At 40.1% G+C, this 18,491-nt stretch overlaps 3 protein-coding genes across 12 annotated transcripts; 1 reads left to right on the top strand and 2 right to left on the bottom strand.

The window, feature by feature from the left end:
• Positions 1 to 906: 906 nt before the first annotated feature.
• On the bottom strand, positions 907 to 5,001 carry zgc:110699 (uncharacterized protein LOC325371 homolog). Of its 4 annotated transcripts, none has more exons than XM_029638845.2 (7): positions 4,857 to 5,001; positions 4,331 to 4,452; positions 3,975 to 4,031; positions 3,804 to 3,877; positions 2,958 to 3,105; positions 2,282 to 2,375; positions 907 to 2,009 (listed from the first exon to the last, which is right to left on the bottom strand). In XM_029638845.2, the coding sequence occupies exons 2-7, from the start codon at positions 4,407 to 4,409 to the stop codon at positions 1,820 to 1,822; spliced, it is 642 nt and encodes a 213-aa protein (XP_029494705.1). In that variant the 5' UTR covers positions 4,410 to 4,452; positions 4,857 to 5,001; the 3' UTR covers positions 907 to 1,819. The 4 variants fall into 4 exon arrangements, with proteins under 4 accessions (XP_029494705.1, XP_029494706.1, XP_064867921.1 ...); XM_029638846.2 differs by having other exon boundaries at positions 4,853 to 5,001; XM_065011849.1 differs by having other exon boundaries at positions 4,849 to 5,001.
• A 265-nt stretch (positions 5,002 to 5,266) lies between these two features.
• On the bottom strand, positions 5,267 to 8,187 carry harbi1 (harbinger transposase derived 1). The gene is made up of 3 exons (XM_029636979.2): positions 8,115 to 8,187; positions 7,131 to 7,817; positions 5,267 to 7,003 (listed from the first exon to the last, which is right to left on the bottom strand). The coding sequence occupies exons 2-3, from the start codon at positions 7,798 to 7,800 to the stop codon at positions 6,627 to 6,629; spliced, it is 1,047 nt and encodes a 348-aa protein (XP_029492839.1). The 5' UTR covers positions 7,801 to 7,817; positions 8,115 to 8,187; the 3' UTR covers positions 5,267 to 6,626.
• Positions 8,188 to 8,390: 203 nt separating this feature from the next.
• Positions 8,391 to 18,007, top strand: atg13 (ATG13 autophagy related 13 homolog (S. cerevisiae)). 7 transcript variants are annotated; one of them, XM_029638849.2, is made up of 18 exons: positions 8,391 to 8,598; positions 9,052 to 9,132; positions 9,252 to 9,332; positions 9,442 to 9,561; positions 9,698 to 9,744; positions 9,843 to 9,983; positions 10,096 to 10,136; positions 11,610 to 11,706; positions 11,886 to 11,984; positions 12,130 to 12,220; positions 12,670 to 12,768; positions 14,017 to 14,124; positions 14,783 to 14,916; positions 15,046 to 15,166; positions 15,313 to 15,390; positions 15,506 to 15,619; positions 16,731 to 16,859; positions 17,127 to 18,007. In XM_029638849.2, the coding sequence occupies exons 2-18, from the start codon at positions 9,061 to 9,063 to the stop codon at positions 17,202 to 17,204; spliced, it is 1,650 nt and encodes a 549-aa protein (XP_029494709.1). In that variant the 5' UTR covers positions 8,391 to 8,598; positions 9,052 to 9,060; the 3' UTR covers positions 17,205 to 18,007. The 7 variants fall into 7 exon arrangements, with proteins under 7 accessions (XP_029494709.1, XP_029494710.1, XP_029494712.1 ...); XM_029638850.2 differs by having other exon boundaries at positions 14,017 to 14,112; XM_029638852.2 differs by lacking the exon at positions 12,670 to 12,768.
• The last annotated feature ends 484 nt before the right edge of the window (positions 18,008 to 18,491 follow it).

Raw genomic sequence — 18,491 nt, forward strand, 5'->3', positions numbered from 1 at the left:
TGCAAATAGATTGTATGGACATGATTATACTTATAAAAACCATTCCTACTTTTCATATATTTAGAACTGGATTTCGCCCTTTCCAACCGTGGTAACACTTTACTTTAAGGTGCCTTTCATAAAATATGTATAAGTAGTTTATAGACTGTTATTTAGTAGTTTACAGATTTGAGTTCATAACCCATTATAACTAATAAGTAACACTATAGATCAGTGATGGAGGGTATAGGGTACCTTAATGTAAAGTGTTACAGCAGCCTATTGAAAACTACAGCTGTACAATTAAATGTTTCATGTACTGTATACGTACCCCAATTACTCGTGTAGGAAATGAAATATTCCTATCAATTAGTGACTTTTATTGGATCATAACTTTGAAGGCAAAGTGCTGAATATTATGGGCGTTAATTGTTTTTATTTTCTGATTTAGGAAGGTAAATCGGGGAGGATGTGGTATGGCCAACTCAAATATTGTGTAGTGCTTTGTGCTGTGAAAGAAAGTAAATGTCATGTTGTGGTAAAAAAAATGGAAACAACATTAATATCCAAAGAATGATTTGAAAGCCTTTTTTTATTTCCCATTTATGATGTACACCAGCTAAATAATATTCACAAACGAGAGCAACCAATTAGGAAAACAATATTGAGCAGATTCTTCATCCATACCAGTGTATTACTTTGGATTCACTGCATATCTTGATTAGTTCTGAAAACAGTTGTTCTCATGCTATATCATGTCACATCGGTGGCCTTCAAGTATTCTGCATTTCATTGCCATCAATATGGAGACCCCCCCTTCCTTGTAACCACTGTCCCACCTCTAACTTCATGCACTCATATCATTTGATTAATTTAGAAGGCTTTTTCTCAACGTAAAGTATTCTTACATTTACATTTAAGTCTTTTGTTAAGATGCATTGTAGCAAATCAAGCAAGTCAAAGGCACTAATGTGCCGAATATAGTGTAAATGGTTTATTACACAAACTGCATACTCTCTTGTAATATTTGTCAGTTGTATTTTTTCACAGTTTTTTTAAAGAAGTATTTCTTTATTTTTGACTACGGTTTTGTTACCAATCCTTTTTGTTGCCTGTGATCCACTGATTTCCTTTATCTCTTTCCTGTACTTGAGTTATTTTATGTAGCTAATTTGTATGCAGTGTTTGGCAAATTCCATTGCAGTGTCAGAGTAAGTCAAGATTTTTGGAGCATTCGATCAATTTGTATTTATTTATTTGACCATTTTTAAATAAAATTACAAAGTTGTAATTGTGACTTCTCTTCTCTCTGAAAAAATGTATCCTGATTTTTATAAACAGCCATCAAGATTTAGTGTGTGACAGTTCTCCTTATGAACACTGTAGACACCAAAATGTCTAACAAAATAACATTTTAGTTTACACTCAAGGATGTCTAATGTTTTTGTAATAATGGAGTTACCCATAATTCAATGTCAAACAGGTGATATTAAGAGATAATACCTCCTGGTCAAAGTGCAACTTCCAATCCATTTTCAGCTGCTTTCTTTCAAACTCCCATTGATGTTGTCAAGTGTCATATCAAAGCTGTGTGAACCCTTATGCAATTGTGCATTAACCCAAATATGTAGCCATAGACACACAATGTTTATATATATATATATAATTTCTGTGTAATGCTGTCCATTGTGTTCTTCTCCAACTTCTGTGTGCTTTTTTATAAGGAAACTAGCCACTGACCTCTCACTGTCAACTTAAAGCATAATGCAGATGAAGATAACAGCGTTGGCTAAGTAGATCTTCAGGCCTGTGCTCAGGGGGCCAGACTGAACTGCCTTGGTCACCACTGCATGGTCTTGCTGCGGGTAAGCTTGCGGCTCAGTGCGTGCCTCATCTGGAGCATGCGTGAGCGTTTGTCCATGGCCAGTAGGTGGCGCTGGTACTCCAGGCGCACCTCTCGTACCAACTTCTCAACCGCTAACTCCACAGCCACAGAACACTCCGCCACAGACAACTCAAAGAAGCTGCACCTGAACATACACAAGAGGCTAAAGATAAGTTCTCCATTCCTCATCACCCACGGAAAACAATTGGACATTGGCAACTGGTCAATTTAATGTATGGATATGGTTGAGGGACAAATAAATGGTTTTCCAGCATGGATCATCCACCACTGGCTGATAATATTTTAATTCACTTGTGTTGGCAAGAACTTTTACCACATCTTACTTCACGCATCTTCAGAATGTAGTATGATTCAGGGTTCCAAGATTATTTAGAATATAACCAAATGGAACGTCACCTCAGATCACTGGCAAGGGCCTTTCCTTCTTCTGTCCGCACCACCCTTCCATTCTCCATGTCACATTTATTCGCAACTATTACAGTAGGTATGCCTGATGAAAGAGCATAAAGCAGAGTTTAGAAACCTATTAAAGGCATACAAACCTCACACAAAAGACACAAAACAGGCAGAGATGATCTTGTTTAAGATTGTATATCTTGTAAGGAATTTGAGGCGATGCACCGTCGTAAAAGTGACAATTGAGAAAAGACAACCACCACATAACGTTTGCAGTTACAATAAGCAGACCTACTGTTTTATAAACCTTGCCTCCTGGATTCATTGTACTGGTGTGTAACAGTGGATTAAGTCGTTTGTCACAGCAAAAGCAGTAAGCAGTCAAACTCCGCTTAACACAGCCTTGATAAAACCAGTTCCCCTGGTCACGAGTGATTTAATGGAATCATTATGATACATTTGACAAACATACAAAAGCAGAATACCCTTCAATGAAAGGATAGCTGGACTAGCCTATGTAAAGTAGGTTCCGTAAAAATCATGGGTGGGTCGGGTTCTAGGCTGCCCTATAGCCTCTTAGAAGATGTAACCTCTACAATAATGAGATGCCCTCCACCCCAGACTCTATTTGATTGCCCTTTCCTGGTGTTTCCACTGGTCATAATTGCTGTCTCACCTAGGGTCTGCTTGACATGATCAATAAGCCTCTTTAAGTGTGAGACAGACTCAAAACTGCTCCGGTCTATGATGGAATACATAATAAGGAAACCATCGCCCCATTTAATGGAACTCTCCAGAGAAGGTGCTGCAGAACCCACACACTCCTGCAGAGAGAGAGAGAGAGAGAGAGAGAGAGAGAGAGAGAGAGATAGCAAGAGATATGGGTGGGACCACAAAGGTTGAGTTTTCATTTAATGAAGAACTAAATACATTTACACACGGGTTCATGCTCTCAAAAGTGGTCTGTTCATGGCAACATTTAGACTCTAGCAGGGACATAGCACTTTTGGGAGCATATGCCAGTTTGTTTTGTTCTCTACAATTGTTTGTTTAAATCAAGCATCTGGGACATTTTTTTTTGCAGGATGTGCACATACCATGTCCTTGACCTTGCTTGACCTTGCTAAGACATGAGATGTCTGTTTACTCTTCTGTTTAATCTTTATTCAAAACTACTGACAGTAGATGGGATATTTAATCCACTCAAATGGCCTTGCGTGTTATTTTCATTGTCGCATCAGATGTTTCTTGTCCTCAGTACCATTATATTTGATCAACGTCAACATTGTTGATATTATGTCCAAGACACTTTAAGGCACCATGATTCAAGAAAACAGACTTGAAAGGAATGGTATGGGGGCCTGGTTGTTGTCTGAGCCTGAGAGTCATCTTCCTCTTTGGGTTTATAGAGGTCTGACACAAGGGCAAAAGAGAAACAAATCCCCAAAGCAGTACAATATAGACTGAATTCTGAGGTTAAATTAAAGCAAAGGGCATGATGACCTCAGTCTTTGGATAGTACCTTGTTGGCTGTGTCCAATATCTCCAAATCGATGGTCTCCTTGTCGACAGTTTTCCGACACCTGTAAGTTACTTCTGTATGAGAACACCACAGACAGAATACTGTCAGCCTAATATAGTCAAGAGGCAACTTACATACGGGACAGTAAAATTAGATGCAGTATGTCTTTACCCTTTTTATGGTCATATTCTCCTATGAACCGCTTGGTGATGAATCTAACACACAGGGCTGCAGTTTAAACAAAGCAGACCATGAGCACTCAGGTATTTTAAATATTTCCCCTTGCATGTACCTCCCCACGTTAGCTAAGCCTAGGCTACTGATAGTAAATATTAGTAAATAGCATAGTAAACATCATACTAAATTAACATAGTATCAACAATGTAGAGTATTATTATTTTACATTCATTTTTGTATTGCAGATATGTCTCACATTTAGAGTTTTTTCAGTCAGCCCTGGATGTGCCATACAATAACACACTCAATTTAAGCCATCAGTCTCCAACTTAAAACATTCGTTTCAATACCTGTCTTTCCACAGTTGTCTCGTCCAAGTATCACTAACTTTGCCCGTGACATTTTTCTTGACGGTCCAGAATCGGTCATGGCTTGGATGGTGTATTAATAACAGGCTGCATTGTATCAATATCTAAAACATACAACAAGTTATTGCTCTCCGGCAAGCCTATTTCAAATTGTGTGGTCATCATGTTGGTGCTTGCGAAAAAGTTCAAATTGTGTGGCTGGCTACATCGTTATAACAATACAAATCAATTGCATGCCCCATCGACAATTTCGACCAATGTTTGATTCGTTCTTTATAACTACTAAAACATCTATGTACGTACTTTACAAATACTCACAGCTCGTCTAAATGAGTTTAAACCTGTTTTCTTTAGCCTACAACAATTAGTTCAAAACCAGGATTCAGTACAGTTCTGAGAACTCCTACTACGTATGTTCATGCATATTGTTACATTTTTAAAACCGTGCAACAAACACTGGACGTCATTTTACGACTATATGAAATATTGTATATCCTTACTCACTCACTTCGCTATGTCTGGTTCTCCAATTACTCAATAAGATGTTGGGAGACAAAAATGTGTTTGTTCTCCATCACTTGCTCAGGTTTTCAGCTCACTGTTCAGTCCAGCCTTTAGTTTCCCTTTTCAAAATGAAACCATTTCTTCTTCTTTTAAGGCGTGCCCCTTCCAAGACTCATTAAATGTATTTGATTTATTGCTGTTGGTGGCCAAGCATGCTGTTCGATGAAGACATCTTGGTCTTTACACTTAACTCAAACAAACCCTTGAAATGGCTAATGAACTTTCCTATCAAACCGTTTTTGGAAATAACATTAAACGGTTTCGTTTTTTACATAGTTGTGCATAGTTATGCGTATCTCTGATCAGATTTGAAGAAAATGTTGGTTATAAAGAGTAAAAGAAATTAAACAGGCATGTACACATGTATTTATTGGAGCATATAAATCTTGCACACCACACCACACTTTGCACTCTTGCAGACAATTCACGTGTCTGCAAATACATAGTGCCTTCAGAATGTATTCACACCCCTGGATTTGTTCCACATTTTGCTGTGTTACTGCTTGAATTTCAAATGGATTAAATCGGGATTTTGTGTCACTGGCCTACACACAATACCCCATAATGTCAAAGTGGAATGATGTTTTTAGAATTTATTACAAATTCATTAAAAATTAAAAGCTGAAATGTCTTGAGTTAATAAGTGTTCAACCCGTTTGTTATGCCAAGCCTAAATAAGTTCAAGAGTAAACATTTGCTTAACAAGCCACATAATAAGTTGCTGGATTCACTCTGTGTGCAATAATAGTGGTTAACATGACTGTTGAATGACTACTTCATCTCGTTACCCCACACATACAATTATCTGTAAGGTCCCTCAGTTGAGCAGTTCATTTCAAACAGAGATTCAACCACAAAGACCAGGGAGGTTTTCCAATGCCTCGCAAAGAAGGGCACCTGTTGGTAGATGGGTAAAAAAAAAAAAACAGACATTGAATATCCCTTTGAGCATGGTGAAGTTTTTAATTACACTTTGGATGGTGTATCAATACACCCAGTCACTACAAAAATAGAGGCGTCCTTCCTAACTCAGTTGCCGGAGAGGAAGAAAACCACTCAGGGATTTCACCATGAGACCAATGGTGACTTTAAAACAGTTACAGAGTTTAATGGCTGTGATTGGAGAAAACTGAGGATGAATCAAACACATTGTAGTTACTCCACAATACTAAGATAAATGACAGAGTGAAAAGAAGGAAGCCTGTACAGAATACAAATATTCCAAAAACATGCATCCTGTTTGCAATAATGCACTAACGTAAAACTACAAACTATGTGTCAAATAATTAAACTATGTCCTGAGGACAAAGCATTATGTTGGGGGAAAACCAACACAACACATCACTGAGTGCCACCATATTTTCAGGCACGGTGGTGGCTGCATCATGTTATGGGCATGCTTGTCTTCGGAAAGGACTAAGGAGTTTTTTGGGATACAAATTTAATTTTAGATAAATTCACAAACATTTCTAAAAACACTTTGTCATTATGGGGTATTGTGTGTAGATGGGTGAGAAAAAAATATCAATTTAACCCAACAAAATGTGGAATAAGTCAAGGGGTATGAATACTTTCTGAAGGCACTGTACATATACACCTCCTACAACCTATATTATTCTGATTATACAGAATCTGGTGTCAACCACTTCTCTATTGCAGGCAGTGTCTCTGTGAACCATACAGTGTTTTCCACGTTGATTCTGAGCATGCAGACCTAGCTGAAGTGACTAACAATGAGCTCCTGACGGATTCGGACTGCCTCGGAGTCCACAGCCTCTGGCTTACAACTGCCCTCCTCCGACTGGTCTGGCATATCAGTCCTCTCAAACGTCCAGGCATCCAAGCCTGATTGCAATGACACGTTGTGCAAGACACAGCAGGCCAGAATGATGTGAGAGCACTTCTCAGGTAAGTACTGAAGGTAGCCTTTGGACCCATCCAGGCAACGGAAACGGGTTTGAATGGCCCTGAACGTGCGGTCCACAATCTCATGAGTGGCAGTGTGAGCCAAGTTGTATCGAAAGTCTGCTGAAGTTTCTGGGTACTGGACAGGTGTCATCAGCCATTTCTTTAAAGGATAGCAGCAGTCTCCTAGAAGACAAGACTTGGCTAGGTTAGACATTATAAAAGAGGGAGGCTTGAAGAGCAAAACAATTTGTTTTTATAAATTGTATTTTCAACAATGAAAGTTTAAATGGAGGATTATGAGCTATATTACCTAAAAACCAGCCTTCATGATTTTCCTGTTCTTCCAATTCCTTGTACACTGAAGACTGCTTTAATATGAAATCATCCTGTAAGCTGCCAGGCCAGTTAGTCTCTGCACTGAGCAAAAGTCCCCTGGCATCACACACAAGTTGGCAGTTAATTGAATGGAAGCCTTTCTTATTGACATATGAAGAATCCTCTGCATTGGGTGCCTTAATGGCTATATGGGCACAGTCTACAACACCCATGACGTTTGGTATTCCCGCTACCCTGAAAAACTCCTCTTTGGACTGCTGTTTTGTAGCTTCGTCTCTCATGAATACTATGCACTCTGGAGCTTTCTCAACCAGTGCCTTGGTTACATTTGTCACACAGCGACTCATGGAAGCCTGGCTAATGCCAATGGCATCTCCCATCCTCGTCTGGAAGAATCCCGAGGTATAGAATCCTAAAGCAGCAAGAATCTGAACTTCTGGGCTTATTGCTCGAGACCGTTGCGTACGTCGTGATAATGTGTCACGCAGTAGCTCCACCAGGTAGTAGATGAAATCTCGAGGGAATCCAAATGTTGTTAATAGGAACTCGTCTGAAACGGTCTCTATATCAAACCTGTCGAGAGTTTTATGTCCACGACCATGAAGCAGCAGGTCACAATCCAGGATGGCTATTTGTATAGCCATTTCTACTTATGTATATTCTGTAGGGGGCAAAAAGAGAAAGGCATTGTTGAATGCATCAAAACAGAGCCTGGTGTTTTCAGCATGGTCTATTTCTTTCAATATTATGTTCTGGTATGATATGCTTCTCTAACATTACTAGATATAAAAATGATTGGTTTTCTATACAAACGTTACAAGCTAGCTAACCAGCTAGCCTAGCAATTTCCTTATCAGACATTTCTTTGGGAACAGTGAACCCGAGATGGTGCAAACTTAGAAGAATGCGAACTATAAATATCATGCATTTGTAAAAACACGTCGAATTTGAATCCTACCGGCGTTTGCTGTTGTTGTTGTGACTCGTCTGCGTAAAGTACATTGCGTATATCACTTTTCTGATAACTAGCAAAAATATGTGAGACGCAGTTTCGATCTTATTTTAAAATAAACAAAAAAAAACAAATGAACGGAATTATTGTTTCCAAAACAACGTGTAATATGTTTTTATTGATAATAAAACACTGACATATCGATATATGCAATTTTGCAGATTTTATAGACCGCCGTGTTGGAGATGAATGTGCTTCTCAAAATACAACTCTTTCGAAACACGCCATACCCCCAATGAAAATAAACAACAAATGGGCCAGCTGGTTAAGGCTTGCGTCCCAATAACATAATGCGACGGTGTGAACTTAGCCAATATAAGAATATGTCAAATTTAGGCATATAGGTAACCAGAACTACGCTGTTCAGTACGCTATCAGCGCAACATTCAAGTACAAGTTGTGATTTTCGGATGTGATGAGCTAACGTTAAGTACGTACATGCTAGCTAGCTATCTTGCTATCAAATTAATGAGATAGATAGCTACCACCAATCTTGAATGTTTTCTTGTCATTGACAGCCAATATGTTTTACTAAAATATTACCTAGCTAGAGTCTGAGTTAGCTAGCTGTTTTTTGTCAACACACACAAGCTTAATATGGACACACTATAGAGTTCTTAGCTAATATGACTATAGTCACTCTTGCTTTTGGGGGGGTTGTTTTCTTTCAATGTTGGTTAAGGGCTTGTAAGTCAGCATTTCACTGTACGGTCTACACCTGTTGTAGTCGGCGCATGTGACAAATAACATTTGATTTGATTTGAATGGTGCTAGACAAAATCCAGCATTGTTTTGACTGTGGCAAGCCGTCGATATAACCTGCCAACAGTTGTACGATTCATTTGTCTGTCCTTGCTCACCAGAATGTGTTTTTACATTACAGGGGCATTCCATGATGGACAGTGATCTAAGTCCTCAGGATAAAAAAGACTTGGACAAGTTCATAAAGTTTTTCGCTTTGAAGGTACTGCCTTTAATTATACGCAATATTGCCACACTTAGATTATCAAGCACTTTCTACAGTATTCCTGAGCTGATGAATTCACTGAGGTTGATAATTCCCTAATTTCTCTCTGTCATCAGACAGTGCAGGTGATAGTCCAAGCGCGACTTGGGGAAAAAGTATGCACACGCTCCTTGTCTTCACCTACTGGCTCTGATTGGGTAAGTCACAATGAATTCTTTGCCTCTCAACTCATTAATTTACCTGTGCCAATTTTCTCCTGAAAGGGTTGTGGATTCAAGTCTCATAAAACTCAATTATTTTCACCAGTTCAATCTGGCAATCAAAGATATCCCAGAAGTTACACACGAGGCAAAGAAAGCTCTGTCCGGGCAGCTTCCTGGCATCGGACGATCCATGTGTGTTGAGATCTCCCTCAAAACCTCAGAGGTAAGATAGCACTGACTGGTGTTCACAGACAGTTCTTGAGACAAGTGGTCTGGATCATTGGGCATTTGTTCATCAATCAATCCAAGTGACTGTAAAGGTTAGAAAAACATGAACATGTTTTTGTCATATTTTACAGGGAGACTCAATGGAATTGGAGACATGGTGTCTCGAAATGAACGAGAAGTAAGTAATGAGAAGTAGTTTTGTGTTTTCTTATTTTAGTGCTTCAGTTTTTGTAGTTGGACCGTAACACTCAACATTTCTGATTCTTTTTTTTTCAGGTGTGACAAAGATATTAAGGTGTCCTACACTGTCTACAACCGCCTGTCATTACTGCTCAAGTCACTGCTGGCCATTACAAGGGTAACCCCAGCCTACAAACTCTCACGAAAGCAAGGCCATGACTATGTCATACTGTACAGGTTTGTTTTCTTGTATACAGATAAGTGTTATCATTATTTTGAACGGTATTGCTAACAATGGAGTTTTATTGTGTTCGTAAACAATCTGACTAATAGATACATTATTTTGCAGGATATATTTTGGAGAGGTTCAACTCACAGGATTGGGAGAAGGTAACCATGCCCGTTATATTATTTACAGTGCATTCGGAAAGTATTCAGACCCCTTGACTTTTTTACATTTTGTTACGTTACAGCCTTATTCTAAAATGGATTAAATTGTTTTTCCCCCTCATCAATCTACACACAATACCCAATAACGTCAAAGCAAAAACGTTCTTCTTTGAATGTTTTGCAAATGTATTAAAAATAAAAACACGTATTACATTTTCAAGTATTCAGACCATTTACTCAGCACTTTGTTGAAGCACCTTTGGCAAAGATTACAGCCTTGAGTCTTCTTGGGTATGACGCTACAAGCTTGACACACCTGTATTTGGAGAGTTTCTCCCATTCTTCTCTGCAGATCCTCTCAAGCTCTGTCAGGTTGGATGGGGACCATTGCGGCAAAGCTATTTTCAGGTCTCTCCAGAGATGTTAGATCTGGTTTTGGCTGGGCCACTCAAGGACATTCAGACTTGTCCTGAAGCCACTCCTCCATTGTCTTGGCTGTGTGATTATGGTTGTTGTCCTATTGGAAGGTGAACCTTCACCCCAGTCTGAGATCCTGAACACTCTGCTTCACCATAGGGATGGTGCCAGGTTTCCTCCAGATTTGTCCAGTCAGGCCAAAGAGTTCAATCTTAGTTTAATCAGACCAGATGCTATTTACTGAGGAGTGTAGTATTCCATCTGGCCACTCTACCATAAAGGCCTGATTTATGGAGTGCTGCACAGATGGTTGTCCTTCTGGAAAGTTCTCACATCTCTACAGAGGAACTTTGGAGCTCTGTCAGAGTGATCATCGGGTTCTTGATCACCTCCCTGACGAAAGTCCTCCCCCGATTGCTCAGTTTGGCCGGGTGGCCAGCTGGAGGAAGAGTCTTGGTGCTTGTAAACTTATTTTGTTTAAGAATGATGGAGGCCATTGTATTATTGGGGACCTTCAATGCTGCAGACATTTTTTGCTACCCTTCCCTAGATCTGTGCCTCGACACAATCCTGTCTTGGAGCTCGACGGACAATTCCTTCGACCTCATGACATGGTTTTTGTTCGGACATGCACTGTCAACTGTGGGACCTTTATATAGACAGGTGTGTGCCTTTCCAAATCATGTCCAATCAATTAAATCTACCACCGGTGGACTCCAAGTTGTATAAATCATCTCAAGGATGATCTATGGAAACAGGATGCACCTGAGCTCAATTTTGAGTCGCATAGCAAAGGGTCTGAATACTTATGTAAAATGTCTAACAACCTGTTTCATTTTGTCATTATTGGGTAATGTGTGTAGATTGATGAGGAAAAAAATGATTGTATCCATTTTGGAATAAGGCTGTAACGTAACAAAATGTGGAAAAAGTCAAGGGGTCGGAATACTTTCCGAATGCACTGTATACATTTTGTTGGTTGTCTGGGTCTTTTGGAAGTGTTGTATAGGACTGTGAAGATTTTGACGTTAGTTTTTTCTGAATGCTGTTTTTCAGGGTTCCAGACAGTGCGTGTAGGAGTTGTGGGAACTCCCATTGGAACAATCACCTTGTCTTGTGCTTACAGGACAAACCTGGCCTTCATGTCCACCAGGTACAGAAGCTGTTCTTGTTCACAGCACTGCATGGGCTCACTCCTCAGTGGTCAAAAATGCACTGCCTGTAAAATCTGCCACCATGTTTTCCCCTTTTCTTCCACGTCCTCTCCTTGTTCTCCACTGGTTTTAGCTATACACTTCCATTATTCATAATTCTATATTCATAATCTCACAGGCAGTTTGAGAGGACGGCTCCGATTATGGGCATAATTATTGACCACTTCGTTGAGCGCCCCTTTGGCAACATGGGACACATGCGTCCATGTAACTACAGGTGGGTTAGCCCTCGCCCAAACACCTATACTGACCCAATACAGATTTGTGCATGCCTATTATTTATTATCATCGTTAGTGATGGTATACATTTAAAGGATTGAGTAATAATCTGGCCATGTTTGTTTGCCTTCCCTATACTCCAGAGCACCCGGGGAAGATGAAGGAGCATACAATGGGGTGGAAGATTCTCAGGAAGTGTGCACCACGTCCTTCTCCACTTCTCCACCCTCACAAGTACGTATGTCACCGCTTAGCAAAGTCGATCTTTGCAACATGTGTAACTTCAGAGGTGGTGTCCATGGTGAGGTTTGAGATTTGTGAATGTTTACTTAGACACACCCATATGTAAAGACTCCCTCTCATGTCATAAATCACATCCAAATGGGTCAGGTGTTTTCTTAAACGATTATGTCTGGCACCGCATTCAAATAGACATACATGTTCAAACATTTGACCCATATTGATGATCATGCATCCAACTGTTGTGTGTATTTGTGGATCTGGTGGTTTGGTATTCTCATACCCAAAGCTCATTTCACAAGTCTGGCTGTGGGAAAAGTAGATGTTTTGTGTTGGAGACATTACCAAGCCCCCATACCATATTTCTCCTTTCTGTTTTCTGTATAAGTGCTTTCATCTCTTAGCCCCTTTTCCCTCTCTCTCTTTCTGTGCTGTCTGTGTAGTGTGTGTTCACTGTAAGTAAGGCACATTTAAAGACCCCTAAACCTGCAGTGATGGACACTCTGAAAGTCCCCATGATGGGCCTGGCCTTCTCACACCAAGTGAGTCTTGCGTGTGGGCATGTATCTCACTCACTCACAATGCCTGAGGTGTTCCAGGACTTTTTGGCCTGTCTTCTATTACCTGTTTAAAAGTAATAGAAGTATGGAGCGCTTAAAAGCTGATCAATGGAAGCAATCAAATGGGACAGCTCTGTCTCCCTTACATTAGGGCGTCCAATCAAAAACGCATCTTTTGACCAATGGGTAAAATAATGTTTTTCTGTGTAGATATTCCTCTAAGAAAACCAATGGTCCTAACCTCGTATCTCTATAATAATCTGTTGAACCCTTCCAGAATTAGGGTGATTAAATCAATGGAGTCCAGAGAGAGAAAAAAAAAGTGCTAAAAACTGAGGGAAATTGTGCAAGAAACCAGGTTTACTGACTACCTGACAGGCTCACTTTCCCATTGAACTCATCATATTTCTTCTCAAATCCGCAGGACATAAAACAATATAGATGTAAGATGGATATGAGTTTCGAGACGTGACATTAATTATTTTCATATTTTAGTATACGCTTTTCATATTCATCTGAAATTCCTGTTCTTTTTTTTGAAGATTTCTCACAATAACGGGCGTATCTCTGTGAAATGTCAACGGCGCACTGAGCATTTTTTTTACCAAGCTTTTTATTTTCAAAGCCTTTTACATTATTTCATTCAGCTCGTGTCATGCTAATTGCGCTTTTTGCGACCCGCGGAAACAACTTTGAAGACGATGACCACAAAATGTAAAGTGCTCACAAGTTGTCACAAGAAACGTGCACCGCTAGGTCAACAGAGCTCGGTGCTTATTATCGGATGTATTACGTTACGAAATCCAACTTTTTGTATGTAATGTTAATGATATGTTAGAGAGAGTCCAGTTCATTAATAATCACATTTGTCTTGGTAAAAGGTATTTTATAACATAAGGAAGTACTTATGTCATTATCAACTGACTGCCCTAGAATTCCGAACCTAAATCCTTTCCACATTGGTTTGCTGATAATGATTCCTTAACAAATAGTTAGTCGTCACTTAAATATATGAAGATATTAATCACGTTCATTGTCAGGGTAAGTCAAATCTGCCTTAGAATCTTTACCCTGTCCTCTCTAATGCTATACTTTCTACCTCCTGCTGCTTGCTCCCATCACCCCATTTCTCCTCTGTGGATTAATTCATGTTTTAGCTTGCTCACTCTTTCTTACTTTTCTCTCTCTTTCTTACTTTTTCTCTCTCTCTCCCTCTTCTCTCTCTCTCAGCTCTACTGCTCTCGTCTTTCTTATCAGCCTCCTGTTCTTGTCGGAGCTGCTGACTTCTGCCACCCTTCCACCTTAAACGCTGCCAACCCACACCAGGTAACCACCCAGGTATTGAGCGAGTCAAATCACATCTTATTTGTCACATGCTTAGTCTACACCTGCTGTTTACAAACAGTGAAATGCTTACTTACGGGCCCTTCCCAACAATGCCGAGAGAGACGAAAAATAGAGAAATAATAGAAAAGTAATAATAAATACACAGTGAGTAACGATAACGTGGCTATATACACAGGGTACCAGTACAGAGTGGATGTGCAGGGGTACGAGGTAAATATGCACCTACTGTATAACTAGGAATAAAGTGACTAGGCAACAGGATCAATAACAAATAAGTAGCAGCAGCGTATGTGATGAGTCAAAGTTAGTGCAAAAATGGTCCATGCACATATTGTACATATATGTACATATTTAACTAACTATTTAGCAGTCTCATGGCTTGGGGGTAGAAGCGGTTCAGGGTCCTGTTGGTTCCAGACTTGGTGCATCGGTACAGTCTATGACTTGGGGGGCTGGAGTCTTTGACCATTTTTAGGGCCTTCCTCCGACACTGCCTGGTCAAGCAGTTGCCATACCAAGCGGCGACGCAGCCAGTCAAGATGTTCTATATGCATGGATTTGAGGGCCAACACGGGAAACAAAGCTTTGCATAGGTGTATCAACATGACTCAACCTGTGCTAACTATGGTCTTTCACACGTCCTATGTAGATGGGAATCCCAGGGAAGGAGGGGGGCGTACCCCAGCAGGTGCCTGTGCAGCCTTGTCATGGTGCCCAGGCAGAGCATGGACGAGTGTCCTCATGCCCCCCCCCTGATCATGTTCCCGCCACTACCTCCAGCAGGTAAGCCCCAGTCTGCCATGACCCCCATGTGACAAAAGCGAAACACCCCGTGGGACTGTGGATCACCTGAGATTATACTTGCTTGGGAGAAACCTGTCGGTTACAACTTTGCCATGTTATCTTTCAAAGTGGTGAGGGTGCAGAGACCTTGTCGAGGAGCATTGAGGTGAAGGGTGTCTCTCCCTGTGATGTACTGGAGACCACCTTCACCAGGAAAGTGGGTGCCTTTGTCAACAAGCCAGGCACACAGGTAGGGACAACCTTATTATGTCCTTGTTTAAGTACACACCTTTGATATTTTTTGCTGGAAGTACCCATTTGTACGAGTAATGGACAAAATACCAGTGAGTATTATACCGTTGTAATCACTGCCGTATTACTCTTTGTCCATTGCAGGTAAGCACAGCAAGCCTGGACTTACCATTTGCAGCATTTGCTCCCAGAGCCTATGACCTCGAGGAAAATGACCCTATGGTAAATCAAATATTCACATATATAATTGTCACCCTTCAATAACCATTTTCTGGGTTATGATTAGGAGTCATTTTAGTGCAGACATGGTAATAATACCACTTCTCCTTTATCCAAGGTTCAGCCGCCGGAGTCCCCAGCCACGTCCTCTCCCCTGCAGGGCAGTTTACACTCCCAGGGCTCTGGTGAGAGTGGTGGCCCGGCACAGGACGACTTTGTTATGGTGGACTTTGTAAGTACCCTGCCTTCAGTAACAGAGTAAAACACAGACTGCATTTTGGTCAAGGATAATAATAATTAGATCAATCTAACCTCATTTCTATGCCGTATCAAATGTTGCTACGAACAAATGTCTGTTTATGTCTGTCAATTGCGGATGTTATCTGCAGAGGAAGAAAACATTCATTTTCTTCGTGTAGAGATGAGCATTACTTACGTCACTTAGCAGTGGTCATTTAATGTGCCTGCATACTATCTTCGATTTGCTCCTAGCATAACTCGGCTAGACGAAGTGAATGTCCGTGCCTCGCAATACTCCCTTTAATTAAAGACCTTCGCTGGAAAAATGAGCAAAAAAAAGCAGCAATAGTACTGTTTGCCCCTCTTTAGATGCCGTAGCAGTATACACTAAGATAACTCAAGAAATCTGTAATAAATTCCGACATTTCTGCGGAGGAGGTCTTAGTCACGCAATTTTACAACTAACTAATATGTTTGATGCAGTATTTCTCAACTGAAACAATGTGCATGTCAACGAGTTATCTCTCGTTGAACGACATCAAACACTTCATTGAAGAATCCCTACCGTTGACCAGTCACCTACAAAAGGGGAGTAGACTTTGGCTACTGAACTTCTGATTGCCTCAGGAGAAAATAAATTGTGTGCATGAACAGCCGAATAAACTGTTTCGGATGGGAAGCATGCAGATGCCTTCAGACAGTATTTCTTTCTGGCCTGTATCTGGGCTGTAGTGACCATGAGAAATGAAATGCAAAACAGTCAAAGGCGAATGCGACAAAGCACATAGCAAGGCTTTTAAAGGAACAGAGGGAGAGATGTCAGCTTTGAATATTTTAGATAAATGCTTCTGATGAAGAGAAAATGAAGCTTATGGGAATGAGTGTTCTTAATTAAAATCTCTGACCTGTTCTCTTGTGGTTAACAGTTGAGAATTAATTAGGACTGTTGCTGGCAAGAACATTTTAAAAACGGAACCTCTTTGGGAATAATATGTGCTGCTGACAGCAAAACCGTAGGATCGATCGTCTATTATTAAGGAAGGGCCTGTTACAGTTGTTGCCCTGCACATCTGATTGTGTTCTGTGTGCTCTGTGTTATTCAGAAGCCTGCGTTCTCTAAGGATGACCTGCTTCCCATGGACCTTGGCACATTCTACAGAGAGTTCCAGAACCCCCCACAGCTCGCCAGCCTCACTATTGATGTCAGTTCTCAGTCCATGGCAGAAGACCTGGTGAGATGAGACACACTTCTGACTTCCAAAGAGAGATGGTTTCTGTTTTGTTGCCAGGTGGGGTGGTGGGTGTTGGGGTCTCCTTGTGTATGAAGTGGTCCTGTTGGAATTTAAATGATTGACGGATAGTAGTGAGAGGGGAACATAGTAGTTACCATTATACGATTTACTGTGTGTTTGAATGTATCTTTTCTGTGGTGCTTTTTAGTCTAATAAATCAATATCTTAGTCATGTGTTTGTAATGATGTTGTTCATTTTCCCAACAGGACTCTCTTCCCGAAAAACTTGCAGTATACGAGAAGAACATTGATGAATTTGATGCATTTGTGGACACATTACAGTAGGGATAGAAATAGATCCACTGGCTGCAATGACAAATTATCCCATTTAGTCCATCTGCAAGGTCCTGTTGTCTTTCGAGCTTGTTTGCATTCAGTCTGTGTATGCCTCTTCTTTCTTCTCTAGATTTGAAATTCCACATTGATTTGTAATCGGAATGTTCCTCTTCAAACCTCACAGGTTGATGTATTGTAGAGTAAGAGAGCATGTACCCAACAAAAGACATCTTTAGAAAAGTTTTTTTTTTTTTCCTGATGTGAGAAACTACAACATTTGCTCTAGTGTTGAGCAGACTGTCATAGTGTAAATACCAAATCCTCTCTCACCTTGCTGTTATAGAACTTAACACACAATAACAAAACATTCAGTTCATGAAAGCGATTTTGTCTAAATAATGTCAGGAGGCATTGTATTATTGCTGTCCCGTGTGACACGGAGAACGTTCATAGCGCCTATGGAGTCAGACATGGCTATGTTTTAGTAGATGTGAAGAAGCCAAGCTATGTATGGAAAATGATCAGTAGTAGTCAATCTATACCCAAGAAACAACATACTCTATCTGAATCTGTATATTGAAAGAAGTTCTTTTTGTAAATTGGGAGAAATGTTGTCCTCCTACCAACTTTAGGACAAGTATCACTACAAATGATGTACCATATAAAGGAAGTTTACTTTTTCCCCTTATCTGTAAAAAGGCTAAACATTATTTGCACTTTCAATGTATCAATCTTAAGTCCTCTTGATTTTCCCAATGCTTTGTTAATATACAGTAGCATGGTCATGCGTAATAAAAGTTATTTCAAATGGCCTATTTTGTATTATCGGAAAGGAATAAGCCAGAGGCCCTATATATATATATTTCTGATTGTGGTCGTTTGTGATTTATACCAGCACACCACGAGTGATTGTATTTGTCGCCCCTCTTGAAGCTTAAATACAATAGAGCATCAATACTCTTGTCAAATGAGTACGCCCCTCCACCCAACTGAATAAATCAAACAAAGGCACTTTTAACCATCACCTTTTATTTATACTTTATATTCACAACATAAAAAAAAGATCTTGAAAGTAAGATACCTAGAACTGAGGAAAATAGTCTTAAAGAGGCATTTCATTTTCACTGTAGCAACCAGGAAATACTATTTGACAATACAGATAAACAGTACAATAAAGGTGGATAAACGGGCACAATTTTCACGAGATATGACAAGTGGTAGTTACTCGCCTGTTTCCTTAAGGCACACAGACGCAAATGGGGTCAAAGGTTCTACTAAGCCACTGATCTGCATGTC

This window comes from Oncorhynchus nerka, linkage group LG27 (assembly GCF_034236695.1).
Source record: "Oncorhynchus nerka isolate Pitt River linkage group LG27, Oner_Uvic_2.0, whole genome shotgun sequence".
NCBI lineage: Eukaryota > Metazoa > Chordata > Actinopteri > Salmoniformes > Salmonidae > Oncorhynchus > Oncorhynchus nerka.

Coding starts and splice junctions, on each gene's coding strand:
- zgc:110699 (XM_029638845.2), bottom strand. CDS start 4,409: ATGACCGATTCTGGACCGTCAAGAAAAATGTCACGGGCAAAGTTAGTG. Junction 3,106..3,803: donor TATTGGACACAGCCAACAAG/GTACTATCCAAA, acceptor CTCTCTCTGCAG/GAGTGTGTGGGTTCTGCAGC. Junction 2,376..2,957: donor TCATGTCAAGCAGACCCTAG/GTGAGACAGCAA, acceptor CTCTTTCATCAG/GCATACCTACTGTAATAGTT.
- harbi1 (XM_029636979.2), bottom strand. CDS start 7,800: ATGGCTATACAAATAGCCATCCTGGATTGTGACCTGCTGCTTCATGGT. Junction 7,004..7,130: donor TCATGAAGGCTGGTTTTTAG/GTAATATAGCTC, acceptor CTTGTCTTCTAG/GAGACTGCTGCTATCCTTTA.
- atg13 (XM_029638849.2), top strand. CDS start 9,061: ATGATGGACAGTGATCTAAGTCCTCAGGATAAAAAAGACTTGGACAAG. Junction 9,133..9,251: donor TAAAGTTTTTCGCTTTGAAG/GTACTGCCTTTA, acceptor CTCTGTCATCAG/ACAGTGCAGGTGATAGTCCA. Junction 9,562..9,697: donor TCTCCCTCAAAACCTCAGAG/GTAAGATAGCAC, acceptor CATATTTTACAG/GGAGACTCAATGGAATTGGA.